General features: G+C 50.5%; 1 protein-coding gene across 14 annotated transcripts in view; it reads right to left on the bottom strand.

Annotated features, from left to right (window-relative positions):
* The window catches only part of TNK2 (tyrosine kinase non receptor 2), a gene marked incomplete at its 3' end in the record, with an annotated part of 40,279 nt that overhangs the window by 16,022 nt on the left and 2,868 nt on the right, over positions 1–21,389 (bottom strand). For 3 of the 14 annotated variants that reach the window (XM_081234357.1, XM_081234358.1, XM_081234359.1), the window contains exons 1-3: positions 5,813–6,229; positions 2,481–2,661; positions 1,370–1,440 (exon numbers count right to left, since the gene is read on the bottom strand). In XM_081234357.1, the coding sequence (XP_081090483.1) occupies positions 1,370–1,440; positions 2,481–2,661; positions 5,813–5,890 (330 nt within the window). In that variant the 5' untranslated portion in view covers positions 5,891–6,229. Of the gene's footprint in view, positions 1–1,369; positions 1,441–2,258; positions 2,422–2,480; positions 2,662–5,812; positions 6,231–8,412; positions 8,506–9,705; positions 9,859–21,389 lie in introns of those variants that run through there. The other 11 variants (XM_081234351.1, XM_081234350.1, XM_081234347.1 and 8 more) reach the window with 8 other exon arrangements.

The raw sequence follows: 21,389 nt of genomic DNA, 5'->3' as shown, positions 1-21,389 counted from the left end.
TGTATGGGGGTGCAGATGAAGCAAGGCCTTGCTGAGGAAGGGCCTGGGAAGACAGCTGGGCTTCTGGAGGGAGGCCTAGAGCTGAGGGCTCAGAAAGAAGGAAGGTTGGAGAGGACTCTGCAGCCTCGGCTGTAGAGGGAAGGGGCCAAAGGTCAGGGGACAGGAGGGAAGCCCTGAGGGTCAGAGCAGCCCTGTCAGTTTGAGTTGACCACCCTACCAGGGCATGCAAAGCCTCGGCTTCAGGCAGCACCCTCTGCCCAGTTGGTCCCTGCCCCCAAGGTCGGCAGAGCCTTGTCTGTATGGGGTGAAGGGGTCTCCAGTCTGAGGGCCTCTTCTGGCTGCTGCTCCATCCTTCCTCCCAGCAACTGGAATCCCTTCCATTTGCAAGCAGTGTTCAGCTGACAAGGTCCTTCACAGCCTTTTTCTCAAGGGACCCTCCCCAAGGCCCCGTGAGGTGAGCTGGGCAAGTGCGGCTGGCACTGTCTTACTGGCCACATGCCTCAAGTCTGGAGCGGTCAACCGACTGGCCCGGGGACCTCCTGTGAGTCGGTGGGAGATACAAGACCCCCTGAATCCTGCACACCGCGTGGCTCTTCCCTCTTGCCTTCGCCCGCCCCAACACACCCATCCTCCCCTAAAACCTGGGCAAGGGACCAGGACAGTGTCCCCAGAAGAGGCCACAGGATCCCAAGAGACAGCCCCTTGCCAGATCACAGCCAGGAAATCTCTGCGGCCCAATCCCAGGTCCAGCTGTTCTGCACTGCCCGCCCCTCTCCCCAGCCCTGAGGCCAGAAGTGGGGGGAAGGCCCGGCTGGTTCACTTCCTCTCACATTGTCTTCCAGACAATGGGCAAAGTTCCCCTGAGTCAGACCTGGGACTCACCACTCCAGAGACCCAAATTAGGGCAACGGGGGTGGGGGCGGGCCTTGGGGAAGGAAGCTGTCAGTGGGGCCCGGTGACCAGAGAAACCCTCCACAGACTAGGGAGGTGCGGGACGAGGGAAGCAAAGACGTCCTGGGTCCAGACGGTCCCACTGCCCCACACTGGACACCGGCCCCAACACTTAGGCAAAGCGAGGGCTCAAGTTACAGCGCACTTGTCAACAAGCGTCTGTTCCATGCCCGGCACCACTGCCCGGCGGGAGGGGACGTGAAGCCAAGGCTGCACACAGGCCACTCAGGGCCGTCTCCAGCGGAGACAGACGCTTAGCCAGGCAGCTCTACAAGCACCCTGCCCGATAAGACCCCAGAGGAGGGAGGTCTGTACAAAGTGCGAGATTATACTGCGGAGAGTGGGGGAAGGCTCTCGGGATGACACCAGAGGAGGCTCCAGTGAGCTACCCCTCCCACGTCCCTCCCTGTCCGCCCACCTTGCTCATCCAGGACTTGCGTTTGCACACGGCCTTCCTCCTCTTCACAGCCTCCCACAGCCGCCGCTGGCCTGCAGGGAGGAAGGGGAACCCGTGCTGTTAAGGCGCTCACACCCCCAAGAGGCTGCTGCCCACCGCAGGCTTCCTCGGTCACCCTGGGGGAAGTCCACCACTAGACACTGCCCAGCACGATGACACCAAGGAAACAAGCCATCCCCACCAACCAGGGACTGCCATTAACCAGATGGTCACTGCATTCCACTTCTAGGCAATTCTTCTCGAACTGGATGGAGGTATTTAACCACCAAAATTGAACAGTAGTGCTCTTATGCCAACTCTCAAGAAAAAATAAATAAATCAAGGTAACGGACAGAATTTTCCCAATTTTGAGTTTTTCTCCCATAAAATTTTCTTATGTTACTGGCATCAGATATCAACTCTCTAGGCTAAAAGCAGAGTAAGTCAGTGTCTAAATTAGCACATTATTACTTATTTAGCTATTTCAGGCTGAATGCACTCAAAAATTTCTAATGTTCTACAAGGAACACCGTGACTTCTAGAAGCTATAGTCACTACTTTCAAGATAAACACATAGAAAAAAAAAAAAAGAGTTCAACTTATAGAACAGATCTTTGTAGGAGAGACAGAGAAAGGGAGAGAGATGGGGAGAAAAGCAGCAAACCATCATCTGAAGGATTTTATCTTCCCTTCTCCACAGACCTCTGGACACTAACCCCCCTGGTGTTCAGAAGAGACTCAATTCTACATTTATAAAAGAGGAGAAGATGGAAGAGATACACCCTAGAAATGTCTGCACAAACAAAACAGAGTGTGTAGTTAATCCTGAGTAGCCAGAAATTCAAGTAAGATTCCTCAAGCTCCAATTCACCTTCACAACTGCAAACTGTTCTCATGCACTCACTGTGTGCAGCATCTACTGATGCCCCTGTGCCCCACCGCGGGGGCTCTTGGACAGGCAGTGAGAGTTCTCAGCTCTGCCACCCCACGGAATAAAGGGGGGAGGGCTCTTCCATGAGGCTGGCCATCCTGAGGACAGAGGAGGTAAATGGTCAGTGGGGCAACGACAGGCGAGGCCAATGCCCCCACCTACCAGGCCGGCCCATGCCAATCTTCTCCAGGTCCTCATTCTTGACATATTCAAAGTGGGACAGGCGGGTAACGTTCAGGTCGTCGCGGAGCCGCAGGAAATATTGCTGCAGCTGCACCTCGGACAGCAGCTCCAGCAGCCAGCCTGTGCCCTCCTCCGGCTGCATGCTGCTGCTCCCCAGCCTCTGCGGGGAGAGAAGAATGGCTCAGGGACCACGGGATGCAGGAGGGTAACAGGCGACCCTGCCTCTGCTTTGGGCTCACCCACATCCTACTATGTGCTGTGGGGAAGGACTCAAACCATCTTCTTGCTCCCCAAAACAGCTGTACAGAAGAGCCTGTAGCCACCTGTCCTCCTCCTATGGCAACAAGGGTAGAGTCAGGGCAGTTGGGACACAGCCCAGGCCCTGGAGTTGGGGTCTTACTCCCCAAATCTGCCATCCATGGCTGAGTGACCCGAGCTCAAACTCTGTTCTCCGGTTCCCCACTGGCTCTTAAACGCTCCTGTTGTCACAAGGCCTTTGAGAATCTGATGAAAGCTATCGAGTGTGTCTCCAGGAAAACATATGCATCCTTTTCATCATGTTTTAATTACAAAACTTTTGAGGGTGCAGTGTCCCTTGAGACCCATCCATGAGCTCCCCACACCTGATGGACCCCACAGGGACTAGACGAGCTCTAGCTACTTTCCTCTCAGTGCCTGACATCGCATGAGCCTCCCCCCAGGTCCAAAGACCCCTCCACAGGCCACCACACAAACACCTCCAGGACCACAGGAGGGTCAGAGGGAAGGAGGCGCAGAGGCTGGGGCGGGCTTTCAGACTGCTGTCAACGGCTGTCACAACAGACTCCGGCCCAGTGTGGTCAAAGCTTTCCACTTTTTCAAGAAATACCAGAAATCTGAATCGACGTGTAAAATCTCACTATTGAAATGTTTTTTGAAAAGGTACTATACTCACATGTAAGATATTGAAAAGGCACATGAGAGCCGTAAAGTCTCATCCCTATCTTGCCACACAGCCACCTCAGCCCCATCCCCAAAGTCGGCTGCCATTCACGACTTTTACACGTTCTTCCAGACTTGTTTTTCCCCCACACAAATACTCACCCATTACCCACACCATTCTGTTCCTTGTTTACACTTGACGTTAGATCTTTCTCCTGACTTTTGAACTATGTCAACTAATTCAAGTTTGAAACACACACACGCAAGCACATGTGTATGCTGTGCTGGCCAAACAAAACTACATGCAGGCCTCAGTCAGCCAAGGGGCCACCAGACCTGTTACACCCTCTGGGGCCCAGAGAAAGAAGCCAGTGGCACCCTCAAAACTAGGCAGCCTGACACGAAACCCATCCTTGTCCGAGTAAGACCCGTCAGAGCTGATGAGGGCTTGGCCAGCCCCTGACCCGTGTTCAATCCCCACTGGAGAAGACAGGGATGAGGGAAAAGGCCAGCTGCCCCAAGACCCCCTCCTCCCGACTTGGAGGTGGCCTTGTCCCCCACCTCTCATCACAGGTCGCACTAAGAGAGCAGGTGCTCACAGCCTGGGCCCGGCGTGAGCCTCCTGCTCTCACAGTTCCCAGCGGTGCTGCCAACCCAGTGCCAGGAGCTCAGACTCTCCCAGGCAGCTCAGGGCAGTACAAAGAGCCACCACTGGGAAAGAGAAGCCCTCAGTTCAAACCCTGGCTCCTCTACCAAAGTGGCTGGGCCAGAAGGGGGTTTCCAAACTTTAAGCCCTAACCCTTCACCCAGATGGTTCTCATAAGGGCCATACAGCCCCCTAGGGGGCATTTTTGGCTGTCACAGTGTTGGGGGACCATTAGTGGCACTGAGTGGGTGGCTGGGGGACTCACACACTGTCCCAAATCCCATACAACTTAATTCATGTAGGTGAGAAGTTTGTTTATAGTCATCTGATTATAAATCAAATCCCATTTTACATACGAACAAGAAAGTATTTTTACAGTGTTAATACAGACTGAATTTTCCTGGAATGGAGCTACTGTGTAAACTGAGGGAAAACTGGCCTTTTGCTTTGTTTGGAACTTAGCAGAAGTTGTCCACCATTCAGAAAAATATCACTGAAGGCAGCCCACCCTACTATTTCAAAACTCTCCTCTCAGTCAGCACTTGTGTAGACGTTGCCGTGCTGGTTCTACCTGAGGTCTTAGCAGCTGACAGCTTGGTAATGTCAGATTGTACTGACATATTAGAATACACGAAATGATACAATTGATTTCCTTTTGATTCTCCTTTATATTACAGGAGGCATTAAGTTGACTGACCACACACACACAGAGTAAACAGGTTGTATTTCTCTTAATTTTAGTTAAGAAAAATAAAAACTCTAACACTTCAACTACAGTTAACTACATGCTGCGCACAGTTCTGAGCACTTAGCTGTATTAACTCACTTATCCACAACAAAGCCATCTGTTACAAACAAGGGGGTGTGGGCTTAAGAGGGCAGGGCACCACTGCTTTCCAGAAGAAAGCCCCAAAGGTGCCCTGTGAAAATCACCAACCTAGGCAGCGTCTCTCTGTGGCGTGACCAGGAGAGGCCAGCCAGCGCTTCCGCCATCACTATTCCATCCCTGGAGCAAAATGATCCCACCCCCTACAGGGCTCAGCCCAAGAAGAGGCTGGCCACCAGGGCAAGTGGTCTGAAGACCCCCACTGCTTCCTCCCCAGTCGCGGAATCCCAGGGCTCCAGGCCGCTCATTCCTACCCTCCTGGGGGTAGGAGGCAGCCACTCCTGAGAATAGCTCCAAGCCCTGCCCTGTGTGGTCCGGGCTGGGAGAGACCCAGAGGCCACTCCCCTGAAGAAGCTGCTTAGAAAGCACAGTCTGTCTGCCCTGTTCCTTTACCCCTGAAACACCAGCTAACAAATCTCCCTGCTCGGCTGGGCCCTCCTCTCCCTGCTCCCCCACCCCAGGAACAGGGCTGCTCTGCGTGGGGCGGGGCGGGGCGGGGGGGGGCGGCGAAGACTAGAGAGAACACTGGGATCTGGGTGAGAAGAAAGCAGCCAGGGTCCCTGTCCGGTCTCCACCACCCCGCCCAGGGTGACCCTGGACATGTCCCCTCCCTCCCCTCCCTCCCTCTCTAGCCCCCAGCACAGCCCCGTCCACACACCTGTGTCTGACACATGTGGCTCTCGTGGCCGGCACACACACTTCCCACACACGCTCTCCTGACACATTCGCCACCAAGAATGCAGCCGCTGGAGCAGGGAGGCCCTGAACCCCCGTCAGGCCGCCCGGTCCTGCTCTCTGGTCCTCAGTGCAGGGCTGCCTCTCAGTCCGTCCGGCTCCCGCCCGCAACCCCCCACTCACTGTGTAGAGTCTCCGCCGGAGTCTGGCCAGAAGGGGGAAGGAGAGCTCTAGGCCAGGGAACCGACGAGCTGCTGGCATCTCCACGGAGCTGGACGCCCTGACCAGGTCACCGGGGCTCTGGCCCGAGGGGGGGGGTGGGCAGTGGTCTCAGCTCTTGAATTTCAGGTGCTGCCCAGAAGGGAAGTTGGCCAGAGGTCTGCCCCAGAGGCCCCCCAAATCCCACACCAGGGGTGGGAAATGGAGCAGAAGAATAGGGTGGTCCCCCTTTCTCTGCTCTACAGCTGTTTCCACAGCTGGCTACCCTGGCAGGAGAGAGTTAGTTCTTCTCTCAGTTGACTGCAGCCTGGGTCCTCGGTCCGGTCCTGTTTCTCTGTCTTCCCTCCAGCGCAGTGGTCACGGCTCCAGCCCTGCTCCCTTGCTCCCCCGCCAGCCCGCCTCCCTCCCCCCTCCCTCCGCAGCTGAGCAGCTCTGACACTGGCTGAAAAAGGACCTTTCTGAATCACTGCCAAGAGGGCGGCGGGAATGGGGGGACTCTTCCTCCCAGCCACCCGTGCTGCCCCCACCTCCTCCCCGCACACAAGGCCCCTGTCTCTGGCTTCCACCCCAGCCCCCAGAGTTGCAGACAACCCCTGGGATTTTAGGGTGGGGGCTAGGTCAATCGGGCAGCAATATACAAAGAGGCCCCCGTAGTGCTTGTCTGGGGCTGTGAGGGCTTAGTGCACAGCCTGAGTTGAGGGCTTGGACACCAGAGGTTTGTTCCTGGACCTTGCAGGCAGACCCTTCGGAGACCCTCCCCCATCTCCCAGTCCCAGCCTTGGCTGGGCGTCTCCTGGCTCAGGCCCTAACGTGGCCCTGTTACCCTGGTGCCCGACGGAAATAGGAGTCCGGCAGCCTGCCAGAGCGGGGCAGTCCAGCCAAGAGCCGGGGTGGGGGGAAGAATCTCCCAGTCCAGCTGGCCAAGATCCAAAGCCCCCTCAAAACACACAAATATGCCCCTAAACCCTGCGATGCCCCCAGCCAAAGCTAGGGGATTCCGGGCTATAGGATGTCTCCTGAATAGCACCTACACACACAGACATCAGCCCCAGCTAGAGGGAACTGCAGTCACCCCATGAAGCCCCCGTGGAACCCACACATTCCTAGAGCTGACAAGTGATCCCTCTGGCCCTCCTCAAGGGCGCCAGCTGCTCTTACACCCCCCTCGCTACAGCCCCCAGACACACCTGACAGCTGCAGGAAGTCCTCTCAGGCTCCCTCAGCACCCCCCTCCCAGCCATGCCCAGGGAGCCCCTGTTTCTTGCACACTGCTCTCTTGTCCCTATCCAGCTGGCCACCAGCTCTGGGAGTCCCAGCTGGCTGGTGGAGTAGGCAGCTGGGGTTGAGTTTTGGGGAGTCAGCATCCCAGGCTCTTTCCAGGGCCTCTCTCTCAGTGCTTGACCTCCCTGGCAGGGAGGTGCCTGCAGGGACAGCCGTTTCCAGATCTGACTCAGGGAAGGGGGAAATGGGACACCCCCAGCAATCAGTCCTCTTTCCCATCCCCCTGTCATGTCATCCACCACCACCCAAAGCTTGTGAGGCCAGCCAGGTGCAGCCTCCCTTCGGTGCCAGTGAATCACCAGTCTGAGAATGGAATCAGAGCTAATGGACAAGATGAGGTCGGGTCAAGGTCACACTGGAGCTGACCTTCCCGCAAACGCCGGCTCACAATGCCCAGAGCACAGAGAAGCCTATTGCTTATTTCCCACAAAGCACCATTCTGAAGGAGATCCAGGGACCTGACTTCAGGGGACAATTTAAGCAGGATTATTCCCTCTACCGCAAGTTGGGGGACTGCTGGATTGGAATGGCCAGACTGAAAATTATAGCCACCCCTGAAAGATGTGCCCCAAATCCACCAGAACCCCATGCCTGCCTGTTCCCTTGCACATCAGGTAAGAACAAGCCTCAGTAGCTTGCTCAGCAATCCAGCTGTGGGAGGCTGTGGAGAAAAGCAAAGCATGGTCAGGGGTCAGAGGTCAGGCCAGCTCCTGGACCTCTTTTCCCAGCCCCGGAAAACAGCCACCTTTCTGCACCGCCACCCCTACCCCGCTTCGTCCTGTCAGTGACTGCCCTCTACTGGTCAAGAGAGAAAGTGCTTGATCTCCAAGGGGAAGGGAAGCCGACCCATAAATACCATGATCATGTTTTCCAAAGCAAACAGGGACATTTGGCTTAATACACAGATTCATAAAGCCAGTAAGAGGGAATGTCCAGGGCACAGGGACTCAGTGTCCATAAAGGACTACACCCACATCCTGGCAGTGCTTTCGGGGCTCCCCTGCAGCGATGAAACAAGCCCCAAGGGCAGCTTAATTGGGTCCCAAGGACTCAGAGATACTGAAGCAGATGTCAGCAACAGGAATTACCACCACTGACTCGCCCCGCCCCACCCCGCACACAAACACATCACCCTTCTTTACCCAGCATCCCAGCCCCCAGGATCTGTCCTGGGGCCAGGATCACAGATACCTCTCACTCCTGAGAGGCTCCCCTGAGCTCACCAGCAGACGATGCGGTCTAGGGCCCAGCTACCTGGCTATTCCCCAGGTTTCCCCTATTACCTGCTGTCCCTCCTCGGCCCCAGTTAGGCGCAGATATGCAAATCTCTCACCCTTGGAACCCAAACTCCGGGCTTTAGGGCCCGGGAGGGGAGCAGAGCCCTCCCGCAGTCCCCGCCCCTCCAGCGCACCGGCAGCGTCACTGCCCTGCGTCCTGAGGGGCCGGGCCTCGAGCATCCTCCAGAAGGGCAGGGGCCGCTAAAGCACCTCAGCCAAGGGAAGGCCCAGTCCTCGGGCCCGCACGCACCCCACAGCCCCATATCTGCCACCTGCAGCCAGAGCGAGGGAGCAGAGCCTGGTGGTGGCGGTCTCTCCCGCTGGGCCTGCGGCTGCCCCTCCCCCAATCCCGTGCACAGCCTCCGTTCCAAGGAGCCGCCTCTCCGCAGCGCAGGCTGCCCCCCCCAGAGAGCTAGGTGCGGGGCTGCACCTTCACTGACCACGGAGCCACAGCTCCCCTCGGCCCCTGGCCGCCTCCAGGACCCCAGAGATCCACAGCCACCGATCAGGTCCTGGGGACTCAAGGGCCCCCATACTCCATGACAAGGGGGGGTCCACCCAAGCAGCTCACAGAAGAGAAGCCCCCATCCTAACTCGACCTGAGACCCCTCCCTCTAGACCCCTCTCCTTCCACCAGCTCAGCTTCCACCTGGCTCCAAGCATGCGCCCACCTGCCAGGCTCCCTGGTGCGCTGCCGTTCCGCACTCCACTCAGGCCCGGGGAACCTGCCCAGCCCACTCCTCTCCGCAGTGGAAGCCACGCCCCCCGCATCCGCACTGGGAGGGAGACCTCAGCCCTCCGCAGCCCACGCCTCTCCTCACCGGCCAGGACTTCTCCCCGCCTGCACCTCCACCCGCCCCGCCCCCAAGACTGCGCGGGGCCCCGGGAGCTCGGGGCTGGGCAGAGCACAGTGGCTGACCTCTCTGGGCTCAGAAGAGTGCGAGTACCCACACTCCCTCCCGCAGGAGCTGCTCCAACACGTGTCCACGCAGGGCTGTCACCCAGTGCCAGGATGAGGACACTGCTAGTGGAGGAAGTCCCACTGCAGAGGCCCCAAGGTGCCACACGCACGCCCTCTCATTCCAATGGCATCTGATGCATCCACGGACTCCTCAGTACCAGGTATTTAGGGCTGAGCTCAGGGCACCCTCACACCTTGGGGGTTTGGGCAGAGGAGGAGGGAAATGCTGAGACATCTCTACTCCCCACTGCCCCCCACCACCCACACACACTCCACCTCAAGACTGAGGAAGGAGACCCGGGGCGGGGGGGCACTAGGTGAGTTCCCATAAGGCTCACTCTCTTCAAAAGCTCCTTCTCCAGCTGAAGCGCGTTGGCACAGGGGATGACCCTGCCAGGCAGGGTGTTTATTCTAGGCAGAAGCTCCTCTGCATCTTACTGCAGCTACGGCAGAAACTGGTTTTGGGAGCAGCTGCAGGAACACTCAGGAGGCTGTCGAGAAAGAGAGGCTGAAGATGCCAGGCCCACAGATCCCTTCCTCTCCTGGTTGGATAAAGAGTCTGATCTAAACCATTCCCCCTTCCTGCTTTCTCCCTACCTCCTCCCTCCACAAGGCCCCTGCCTCCGAATGCCATCCTATTACAAGACACCCACAAGATCCAAACTGCCTCTAGGATTTGGGGAATCCACCCCACATGTATACCCTCTGGTCTACAACTTGCCCCCTTATCTCTAAAGGGAGCTGGCAGTGGCCCAGGAACCAGCCTGCCTCTGCTGCCCACTCCCCTCCCCCAGGCTCTCCAACAGCATCAGTCAAGTTACAAATCCACACTGAGGAGCAGACGTGACATGTAATTTCCGGCCAAGAAGATTTTTCCAAAACAAGCTACCGTATTCTCAGGAATACATGCCAGGCCAGCTCTCCCCTATCTCTGCCCTCCCTCTTCTCTGGAGGGAAAACAACATATTGGGGAGGAGAAGGAGGGGGGCTTATGGCTCCTCTCCCAACCAGAGGATTATCTTGCCTACACATGCCAGCCCCACCAAGCCCAGTCAACCTCAACTCACCCCTCTGTGTGCAGCACCCAAGCTTCTGGAACAAGGCCAGGCTGGTTCCCCTTGGGACTTCATCCCAGAGGGAACTGTACCAGGTAACCCCACACCTTCAGGTCATCCCAGGTCTGAAATCACACTGGTCTGGGTAGGAGGCTGGCCACGGGCCAAGGGAGAGAAGGGGGTGATTCAGACACATACCATGGCTGTCCACACCCTCTCCATCTCCAGGCCACAGTGGCCCACTCCCTTCCAGGGAGCTTGGCAGCTGAGGCCCTCAGGACAGTCAAGGCTGAGGCATATGTGCCAGCAGTGATGAGCCCACAGGCCCCGAGGGCTCTTCACCCTTCTCCTTAACTGTGGATATTTCCTAAGTCTTTGGAACTTGCCCTTCCTTCGCTTCCCTCCCTGGGGGTCACCTCCTCTCCTCCCAGAGCTCCAATTAGCACCATGTGCTGTCTGTCTCCATTCCTGAGTTCTAGAGGCTCTACACCCATGCTTCTAGACATTTACAGCCAGCTCCACCAGGAGGATGCAAAGGTACCATGAATTCTACATGTCCAAATTGAGCTCATCAACCCCCACCTTAAACCTAGCTTATGTGTGCTCTTATATCCTGACTGAAAACATGGCAAGCCAACACCAGCCACCTAGGCTAGACACCTCACCCCTGGCTCCCCAACCGTAACTCCCTTCTCTCCCCACTGGGCAGCCCACAGAATCGTGTTGTTTCTGCCTCCTCATTACTCCTCCCATCAATACCTTTGGGACAACAATCAGACAGACCTGGGCTGAAAATCTTGGCTGTCTCACTCTCTAGTCAGAAGACTTCTGGGCAAATGCCTTAACCTCTAAGCCTCAATTTCCTTATCTGCAAATGGGAATAAACAGTACGTCCTTCATAAAGTGCAAACTCAATGAGATCATGAATGGCACACTTAGCCCAGCATCTGGCACATAGTTCCCTATTGTTATACCGTCATCTGAATACAGATCCGAAGTTCCTCTCCTGCTTACATCCTTCTGTAATTCCTCACTGAGCCAAATACAAGGCCCTTCAGGATCCATCCCTTGCCTATTTGTCCACCTCCACCTCTTATCATTTCCTTCAAACGTCTCCATATTCCAACCAAGTCAAATACTTGCCCTTCCCTAGACACACCATCTTCTTTAATTTTAATGTCTTTGAGCTATTCTTTGTGATACTCTTTTCTCTTCATGATGAACTCCTACACCTCCCTCAAGACCCAAATAAAACGTCATCTCCTTCGTAAATTCCCATTTCCTATCCCCAAACGGTTCTTTTTGCCATTGCTTCCCAGGTTTTCTTGTTAAAGTATGTTTGAAAACAAGAGTGGTATAAACACATAATACTACACGTGGAAAATAGCCAAAAGAATGAAAAAAATTTTATTATCCATCATGCTCTGATCCTTAAAGGGTACTATTTCTGTAGCACTCTGTATTAATATATAATTCTATTGAGGGAGCCCTGTGTACGCACCTCTTGTGGTTTGTACATTGTAACCATCTGTTTATATCTGTCACCTTGAAAGAAGAATCTGGCAAGGCACCTGGTCAAGAGAGTTTGCTGAAAGGGACTTCAAGCCTTTGTGACAGACACTGGGGAAAGGAGGCCTGTCTCTTTTCCAGTGAGCTGGTACCACCTTATGTCCCTCCAGTGAATACCAGGAATAAGCCTGGTTGCCCTTGTCGGCCCTGGCTTTGCTTCCCCCCATTATTTCGAATCCAGAAAAGCAAGCACCTTCAAGGGAAGAAGCGCAGCCAATCTCATTACAGCTACTCCTGTCCCAGAACCACTAAGCTACTTTGCTCCCACAAAGCTATTTCAGCCCCGGGGACAACACAGCAGTTCCTCAAGGCAGAGGGAGAGCTTTGACTGAAGGCTGCCTTCTCATCAGACTGCGGAGGGAGAGCTGGGGATACCACAGGGTGATCGACGGGCAGGAGGTCTGGTTTGTCAGGCATCCCAGCCTCGCAGAGAGAGAGGAGGGAGACAGGGGGGTCAGAGGGTGGGAAGGCAGGGCACAGAAGCAGGGGCAGACACACCAGATACAGGGACCCCCCTATGCCTCATCTCCTTTGACTCCAACAGAGAACGGGGCGTAACTTTCAGAGAGGAAAGAAAAGAAACTGACTAAACACCACAACACAGACCCTCACTGAACCCAGTACCTCCCCACATCTACCAACTTGGTCTTGAAAGTATTTTTTAGCTGTTTCACGCTCCACCAGCGAAAGACCGGTGTGCCAACCCTGACACCCAGAGACAGGACACTGAGAGCCCTAACACATTCCTGGAGCATCCCTCCCCCGCACACAAACACCACTCGAGTGTGACAGTGGGTAAATTCCTGCTGTTGCCTGGGTCTCTTGCACACACGCACCACACACGCCTGAGTGACAGGGCTGGGATGCAGGGTACTGCAGAGAGGTGCCTCTCACCATCCTCTGGCCCAAGTGTCCTCCCGGCACCAAGGCCCGGCAGCCGAGGCTCCTGGGAAGAGAGGAAGGATGTAGTCTGGCTCCCAGCAGCCAGCCACTCCCAGGGCTCTTCCAGGGCTGGGCAGAGGCTGCCCAGCTGGTCACCCTGCCTACCAGCTCAGGCCTCACCCTACTCCCCCCACCCCCTCAGCAAGAGCCTAGAGCTGAAGGGGCCTATTGTTGGGCCCTGGAGGTGGGGTGGGCCCAGAGCTGTGAATTGGAGAGCATTTACTCTGTGAGAGGGACTGCTCATTCCCTTGGGACAGCACCCACACCAGAACCCCAGGAGCTAGGAACATCAGGCACAGGGTGGGCTGCTGGGCCAGGGAGAGAAAGGGTCCGAACCTGGAAGCGAGAGAGATGTCAGGGACTGCAAGATATTTAAGATACCTTAAATCCCACCCATTTTAGAGATAAAGAAACTGAGACCCTGAAAGGGAAGGGACATGCCTGGTCTGAGGCACCTAAGAAGCTGTCATAGGGAATAGATCCCTAGGAGCTGGGGAGCAGTTCAGAGCAATGGTGATTCCTCTTTGGCCATGGAGGGGCAGCCCTGCCAAGGTCAGGGACTAATAAAGGTCAGGGGCCTGAGCGGAGAACCTCAGGAGGAGATACAACATCCAGGGCACAGGCAGAGACAGGAAGAACCTAAGAGTTCTCACATCCAGCAGAAGCCCTTGGCTCCCAGGACCTACAGCTGCTGAAGGAGGGCCCAGGCCAAACCTCTCACCCCACCCACCTCTTTAGTCACTCACCACATACTGACTGTGTGCTCACCCTGTGCTAGGTTTGGGGGACTATGAAGGAGAAGAAGTCACGATTCAGGTCCTCAAAAAGACACTGTGTGCAAGTTCTTTACTAAAAGTTTTATCTTTCATTGACTGATTAACCCCCCCCCCACTACCCTACATTATCCACATTTTACAGATGAGGAAACTGAGGCTCTGGAGAGGTTACCAGGGTCACCTGTTACTGGAGAGTAACAGGTGAACCAGAATTCAGTCCATATACAACTGGACACAAAACTGCTCGGTTCAAGGATCTGGGCTGATGGAGGGCAGAGCTGGAGTCTTATTTGTTAAATATATACTAGATACTGAATGAATTCATGGATTCTGCGAGGAAGTTTAAAGAGGGAATAGAGGCTCCAGGAAAAGTTAGATTGCGCAGATGCACATAATTTCACTCCTTCCCAAAACCCCACCAAAGCCAAAATTATCAGAAGAGAAATTCTCTGGGCTTCCCTGGTGGCGCAGTGGTTGAGAGTCCGCCTGCCGATGCAGCGGACGCGGGTTCGTGCCCCGGTCCGGGAAGATCCCACATGCCACGGAGTGGCTGGGCCCGTGAGCCATGGCTGCTGAGCCTGCGCGTCCGGAGCCTGTGCTCCACAACGGGAGAGACCACAACAGTGAGAGGCCCGCGTACCGCAAGAAAAAAAAAAGAAAAAAGAGAAATTTTCTGAATGGCCAAAGTCCCTAAGGACAGGAAGAATAGTAGAAGAGAAAACCACAGCATAGCTTTGGAAGCTGGAAAGCAGATGGCCAGTGACTATGGAGAGCAGACCTGAGAAAATCCCCAATCCCAAGGTGAAAAGGACCTGATTGACCCCACAGAATCCTCAAAAGGCCTGGGAACTAGAAGCCCCAGAAACCTCTAGAAGAAGAACAGGCGCTAAAAATACAGAGGATGAGTCGAAAGCTGTTTAAGAAGCAGTAAGACCCCCCTGGACTCCCTCTCCAGTACAAAGCCACTGAGTTGCTGCCCCGGTACCACCCGGCAAAATCGGGATTTCCCTTCAGGGGTAAAGTGCAGGCCTCTGCACTGGCGCAGCAGGCTTGGCTGAGAGCGGGGTGCCAGGGACCTAACAAGGAAAGCACACATAGATGTGGAGATCTCAGTCCCCTTCTCGACTCCCTCCAAGAACATGGAGCCAGGCCTCCACCTCCTGGCAGAAGACAGGAGTGTCCTTTCTGGGGACTCTGATCAGGCCAAGAAAGATATAAAGGAACCAACATTGGGAGTTCTCCACAAACCCAGCAGCCAGGTCACCATACAAAGAAGCTCGGTCAACAAGGCCACCCAGTGCTTGTTGTAGTCAAGAGTAGATGACAAAAAAATATTGGACACCCAAGGAAAGCCTCTAACATGGAAGAAAGAGCAAAACACACAGAAAAAACCAACTGAGAAGAAATGCAGACTATGCAGAAGAAAATTTCTGACAGAAAAAGCTCATTAATATCCTCAGAAAGACAAGATGTTGTATCTACAAAAGAAGAAGAGAATATTATTATTTTTTAATAGGGGGAATAAGAAATTACAAATATGACAGGAAACATAAAAAATTCAACAGACCCATCCTCACCCCAACCAACAAAGTCCGGCCCACAGCAGGTGCTCATAAATATTTGCTGAATGGATAAATGAGGCAGTATTTCATGAACTTTAATGGACATACAGATCACCTGGGGGAATCCTGTTAAAATGCAGATTCGGATTCCATAGATACAGGGTAGGGCCTAAGTTTTACATTTCTAACAAGCTCCCAGTGATAATGTTCTGGTCCTTAGACCACACTTTGAGAAGCAAGGGTCTCTGCTAAACCCTGGAGCAGTGGTTCTTTGCACTGGCTGTGCATTAAAATCACCTGGGAGGTAGGAAAGTGTCGGTGTGTGGTCCCCGCCCACTGAGATTCTAATCAACTTGGTCTAGGTGAGACTCAGGCATCATATCTTGAAATCTCTGCAGATGAATCCATACTGGGGTCGAGAACCGCTGCTCTGGAGAAAGCCTGTAACCGCGCCAATCATTGGTCCTGGCCAGAACAGTCCTGTTTTCAAATATTCTTTCCCATTGTTGACACTAACCACTCTTTCAGAAGACCCTTCTCATCGTGGCCATGAGCATCAGTTTATGGGACTATTTACTATACAGATGGTAATTCTTAATGCTAAGTCCCATTAATGTCAGTGGATGGAGAAATCATTCTACTGAATTTCCAAAAATTCATTCTGGGAATTTTTTCCTTATTAGATTCACACACTTACCTTAATTTTTCTAATTAAAAAAAACTGAACCGTAAAACTTTAGCAAGCCCTTTAAAAAAAATAAAGGATTTTTTAAAGTGAAATGTGGATATCTCCCTAGCCAAAAATCCTAATCCATTATTCCAATGTTTCTGTTAAAACTTAAGTTGAATTTAGTAGTTTTGTGTCTACCCCATCCATGCCATGGGATAAAATAATATCAACAGACATTTACTGCTGTTAAAATTACTAAAATCACAATAGAAGGGTTGGAGGATAAAGTATCTTCCACAATGGAGAGCAAAAGCCCACACCAAGCTACATAATTAAAGAATACTGGAGATAAAGAAAAGATGCTATAAACTCCTGGGCAACAGTATAACACAAGTTCCACAAAAAGGATTGGGAATGATTTTAGACATTAATGTTAACTCTGGAACTTAAGAGCAATGTCCTTAAGATTCCAAAGGAAAGCAATTTCCAGCCTAGATCTCTATATTCAGCTAATTAAGTGACTGAGTATCAGACTGGCAAGGTCTCAAAATAATCTACCACTCTTTCACCCTCCTCTCTTAGGAAGCTTCTAAAAGATGTACTCTACCAAACTAGAGAATAAACCAACAAAGGGGAAGATAGGAAACAGGAGAGAAAGGCACAGAAAGGCAGTGAAGGAAATGCCCAAGATGCTGAAAGGGAGATCCCAGGAGGACAGCTAAGCATCAGTGATAGAGAGCAATTAGTCCATGCCACTTTAGGGCACAAGGCTCTGAAAGAGACTTCTTCAGAGAGGTGAATTTGATAGAATACCTAATGGAATTGACACCCTGAGAAATTTATACAGCTACTGGAGAGTTTAATTAATTGAAAAGTACATAGAAAACTAAGCACACAAAAAAAGCAACTCCAGGAAGAACAAAAAGGTGCCCAGGAAAGGAAAAGTCACAGTTTACTACACCATAAGAATATAAACAATGAACAGTAGATTGAAGAAAAAATGAGATATGCCCAGAGTGGATGGGCTGGAAGATGGGATGAGTAGCAGGGTGGGAATGAGGAAATTAAAGTAAAATCCTCATCTTTGGCCAAGATGCAATAACATGGATCAGACTTACTCTCCTGACTGAAACAACAGAAAAATGGACAAAATATACAAAATGGTTTTGAAGACACCAGACATCAAGATGCAAAGGTCAGTGATACCTAGGAGATAGGAAACAAAGGAGGTCAGCCCTATGGTTGGGTTTCCAGGCTACAGAAAAGGGAAGGGAACCAGTTGGACCCCAAAGGACTCTCTGAGTTGAAGAGATGGAGCTGAGACTCTGGGGAAACTCAAGTGGCCAGAATTCACAGAACAGAGCATCAGAGAAGAGAGAGCACCACAGAAGTCTGTAAAAGATCCCCCTTGAGTAGTAAGCTGAGTACTGATCATCACATGAATGTATGGAAACTACCCAAGGCTGGGAAAAAGAACCACCCAAAAGGATTAGCTATAACAGTGCCCGGTGCTCACAGGGCTGGGAAAATTGCTTGTTCCCACTAGCCAGACTGGAAAAGCTAGGCACTGGGTAGAATACACAGGTGGGTCTTGCCTCAGCAGTGAGGAATTATTAGCCCCAGACTGAGCATGGCTCTGGTCTCACCTAACAAATCTTAAAAATGAAATCCAAAAGGATCAAACTATTCCCCAGTCATTTAACTGCATTTCAGAACAAAGCTCAAGAATATTTATAGGAATACAAAAATACCCAGCAACCAACAAAGTAAAATGGATTGTCTGGCATCCAATAAAAAATTACCAGAGGGATTCTGGTGCAGTGGTTGAGAACCCGCCTGCCAATGCAGGGGGCACGGGTTCGAGCCCTGGTCCAGGAAGATCCCACATGGTGCGAGCAACTAAGCCCGTGCGCCACAATTACTGAGCCTGCGCTCTAGAGCCCACGTGCCACAACTACTGAAGACCACATACCTAGAGCCCGTGCTCTGCAATGAGAAGCCACTGCAACGAGAAGCCTGTGCACCGCAACGAAGAGTAGCCCCCACTCGCTGCAACTAGAGAGAAGGCCACACACAGCAATGAAGACCCAACACAGCCAAAAAAAAAATTACCAGAAAAAAAATAAGGAAGAAACTATGATCCATAATGAGGAGAAAAAGCAATCAATCAAAACCAACCCAGAACTGACACAGATGTTAGAATTAGTAGACAAAGACACTAAAACAATTATAACTATGTTTTTAAAAGACTATCATTGAACTTTTAGAATAAAGACTACACTATATGAAATGAAAAAATAAAGTGAATGGAATTTAAGTCAGATTAGACAGTGCAGAAGAAAAAGTGGGTTAAAATGAAGACACAGTAATAGCACCATTACTATAGTAATACTAGACTACCCAAAATGAAACACAAAGGAAAAAAGATTCTTTTTTTTTTTTTGCGGTATGTGGGCCTCTCACTGCTGTGGCCTCTCCCGTTGCGGAGCACAGGCTCTGGACGCGCAGGCTCAGCGGCCATGGCTCACAGGCCCAGCCGCTCCGCAGCATGTGGGATCTTCCTGGACCGGGGCATGAACCCATGTCCCCTGCATCGGCAGGAGGACTCTCAACCACTGCACCACCAGGGAAGCCCCAGATTCTTTTTTAAATGAACAAAGCATCAGTGTGCAGTGGGACAATTTCAAGTGGCCTAATATATGTGTAATGAGAGTTCCCAAGAAGAGTTGGGAACAGAAAAAAAAAAACATGTGAAGAAACAATGACTGAAATTTTCCCAAATCTGATGAAAACTAAGAGTCCACAGATTCAAGAAACTCCATGACTTCAAACACAAGACACATGAAGAAAACTACACCATCGCACATCATAATCAAATTGCTCAAAACCAGTGATAACATCTCAAAAAGTAGCTGGGGAAGGCAAGGGAGACATGCTACATACAGGGAACAAAGATGACAACAGATTTCTTGCAGAAACAATGGAAATGAGAGGACAGTGGCACAACATCATTAAAACTAATGATTTAGAATTCGATTCCAATGGAAATACCTTTTTAAAATAAAGGCTAAATAAACTTTCTAAATATACAAAAGCTGAAAGAATTCAACACCAGCAGACCTGCACTATAATGAATGTTAAAGTAAGTCCTTCAGACAGAAGAAAAATAATACATATAGAAATATGGATCTATGCAAAGAAATGAACAGCACTGGAAATGGCAACTACATGGGTAAATAGTTAACAAAATTTTTTTACTATATTTAAATTACTTTAAAAGATAAATTGACTGTTTAAACAAAAATTATACCAATGTAGTGTGGGGTTTATAACATGTATAATTTTGATAATATTGCATAAAGGGAAAAATGAAAATATTTTAAGGTTCTTACATCACTTGAAGGCAGACTATGATAAATTAAAGATGTATATTATGAATCCTGTAGACATTACAAGAAAAATATCCTCATAAACACATGATAACTTAAGGATGTATATTATGAATCCTGTAAACATTACAAGAAAAATATCCTCATAAACATAGATGCAAAAATTCTTAACAAATGGAATCCAGCAATATACATAAAGAATAATAACCGTGACCCATTGGAGCTTATCTCAGGAATGCGAGGTTGATTTAGCATTTGAAGACGAAATCAGTGTAATTCATTCACATTAACTAAAAAAGAAAATCCTATCATCATTTTGATAAACATAGAAAAAACATTTGACAAAATCCAACATCCATTTCTATTAAAAATCTGTGTAAAATAGGAACAGAAGGGAGCTTCTTCAACCTGATAAAGATCATATATGAAAAACTTACAGCTAAATCATGCATAGTGGTGAAATACTGAATGTTTTCCCCTGAAGATCAGGAACAAGATACCTAATCTTCTATTCAACATTATATCAGAGGATTAGCCAGTGCAATCAGGCAAGAAAAAGAAATAATAGACATAAAGACCAGAAAGGAAGAAGTAAAACTGTCTATATTAGCAGATGACATGACAGTCTATGTATAAAATCCAATGGAAGCTACAAAAAAGCTACTAGAACCACCTGGTTAGCAAGGTGGGAGGGTATAATATACAAAAGTCAACTTTATTTATATATACTAACAACAAACAACTGGAAATTTAAATTTAAAAAACAACACCATCTTATAGCAACATTATTGGCAATAGCAAAAAGGTAGTAGCAACCATTGATAGATGAATAAACAAAATCTGGTATATTCATACAGTGGATTACTATTCAGCCTTAAAAAAAAAAAAAGACGGGAATTCTGACACATGCTAGAACACGGATGAACCTAGAATATGTTACGGTAAGTGAAAAAAGCCAGTCACAAAAGGACAAATACTGTATGATTCTACTCCCATGAGGTATTTGGAATAGTCAAATTCGTAGAGACAGAAAGTAGAATGTGATTGCCAGAGGTGGGAGGAGACGGGGGAATACAGAGATTGTTTAATAGGTAAAGAGTTTCAGTTTTGCAAGATAAGAAAAAGTTCTGGAGATGGATGATAGTGATGGTTGTGCAACAACGTGGAAGTACCTAACTCTACTGAACTATACACTTAAAAATGGATAAAATGACGGGCTTCCCTGGTGGTGCAGTGGTTGAGAGTCCTCCTGCCGATGCAGGGGATACGGGTTCGTGCCCCAGTCCGGGAGGATCCCACATGCCGCGGAGCGGCTAGGCCTGTGAGCCACGGGCAGCTGAGCCTGCGTGTCCAGAGCCTGTGCTCCGCAATGGGAGAGGCCGCAACAGTGAGAGGCCCGGGTACCGCAGGAGAATTAAAGTGCAAGCCAGAGCCTGGAAGAAAATACTTGCAAATCACATATCCCATAAAAGGCTTGAATCCAGAATATAAAAGAACTCCCAAAACTTAGTACAAAAAAAACCCCCACGCAATTAAAAAATGGGTAAACAATTTGAACAGACACATCTCCAAAGATATACAGATGGCAAATAAGATGAAAAGATGCTCAACATTCGTCATTAGAGAAATGTAAATTAAAACCAAAATGAGATAACCATTACAGACCTATTAATATGTCTAAATTTAAAGAGACTGGTCATACCAAGTGCTGACAAAGTAGTGAATAAACTAGAACTTTCATACACAGCTGGTGGGTACATAAAATGGTACAACCACTTTGGAAAAGTCTGACGGTTTGTTAAAAATTAAATGTACACCTACCATATGATCCAACTATTCCAGTCCTAAGGATTTACCCAAGGAAAAAAAAAGCATATGTCCGTACAAAGACTTACACGTATGTTCATAGCAGTTTTACTTGTAATAACCAAAAACTGAAAACAACCCATCAGGAGGTAAATGGATAAACAGACTGTGGTATACTACACAGCAACAAAAAGGAATAAGCAATTGATACTCACAAAAACGTGGATGAATCTCAAAATAATTATGCTGAGTG

The sequence above is a fragment of the Mesoplodon bidens genome (genome assembly GCF_964165515.1).
Source record: "Mesoplodon bidens genome assembly, chromosome: 5".
Taxonomy (NCBI): Eukaryota; Metazoa; Chordata; class Mammalia; order Artiodactyla; family Ziphiidae; genus Mesoplodon; species Mesoplodon bidens.
The sequence above is the reverse complement of the archived record's forward strand: the minus strand, read 5'-3'. Positions and strand labels throughout refer to the sequence as shown.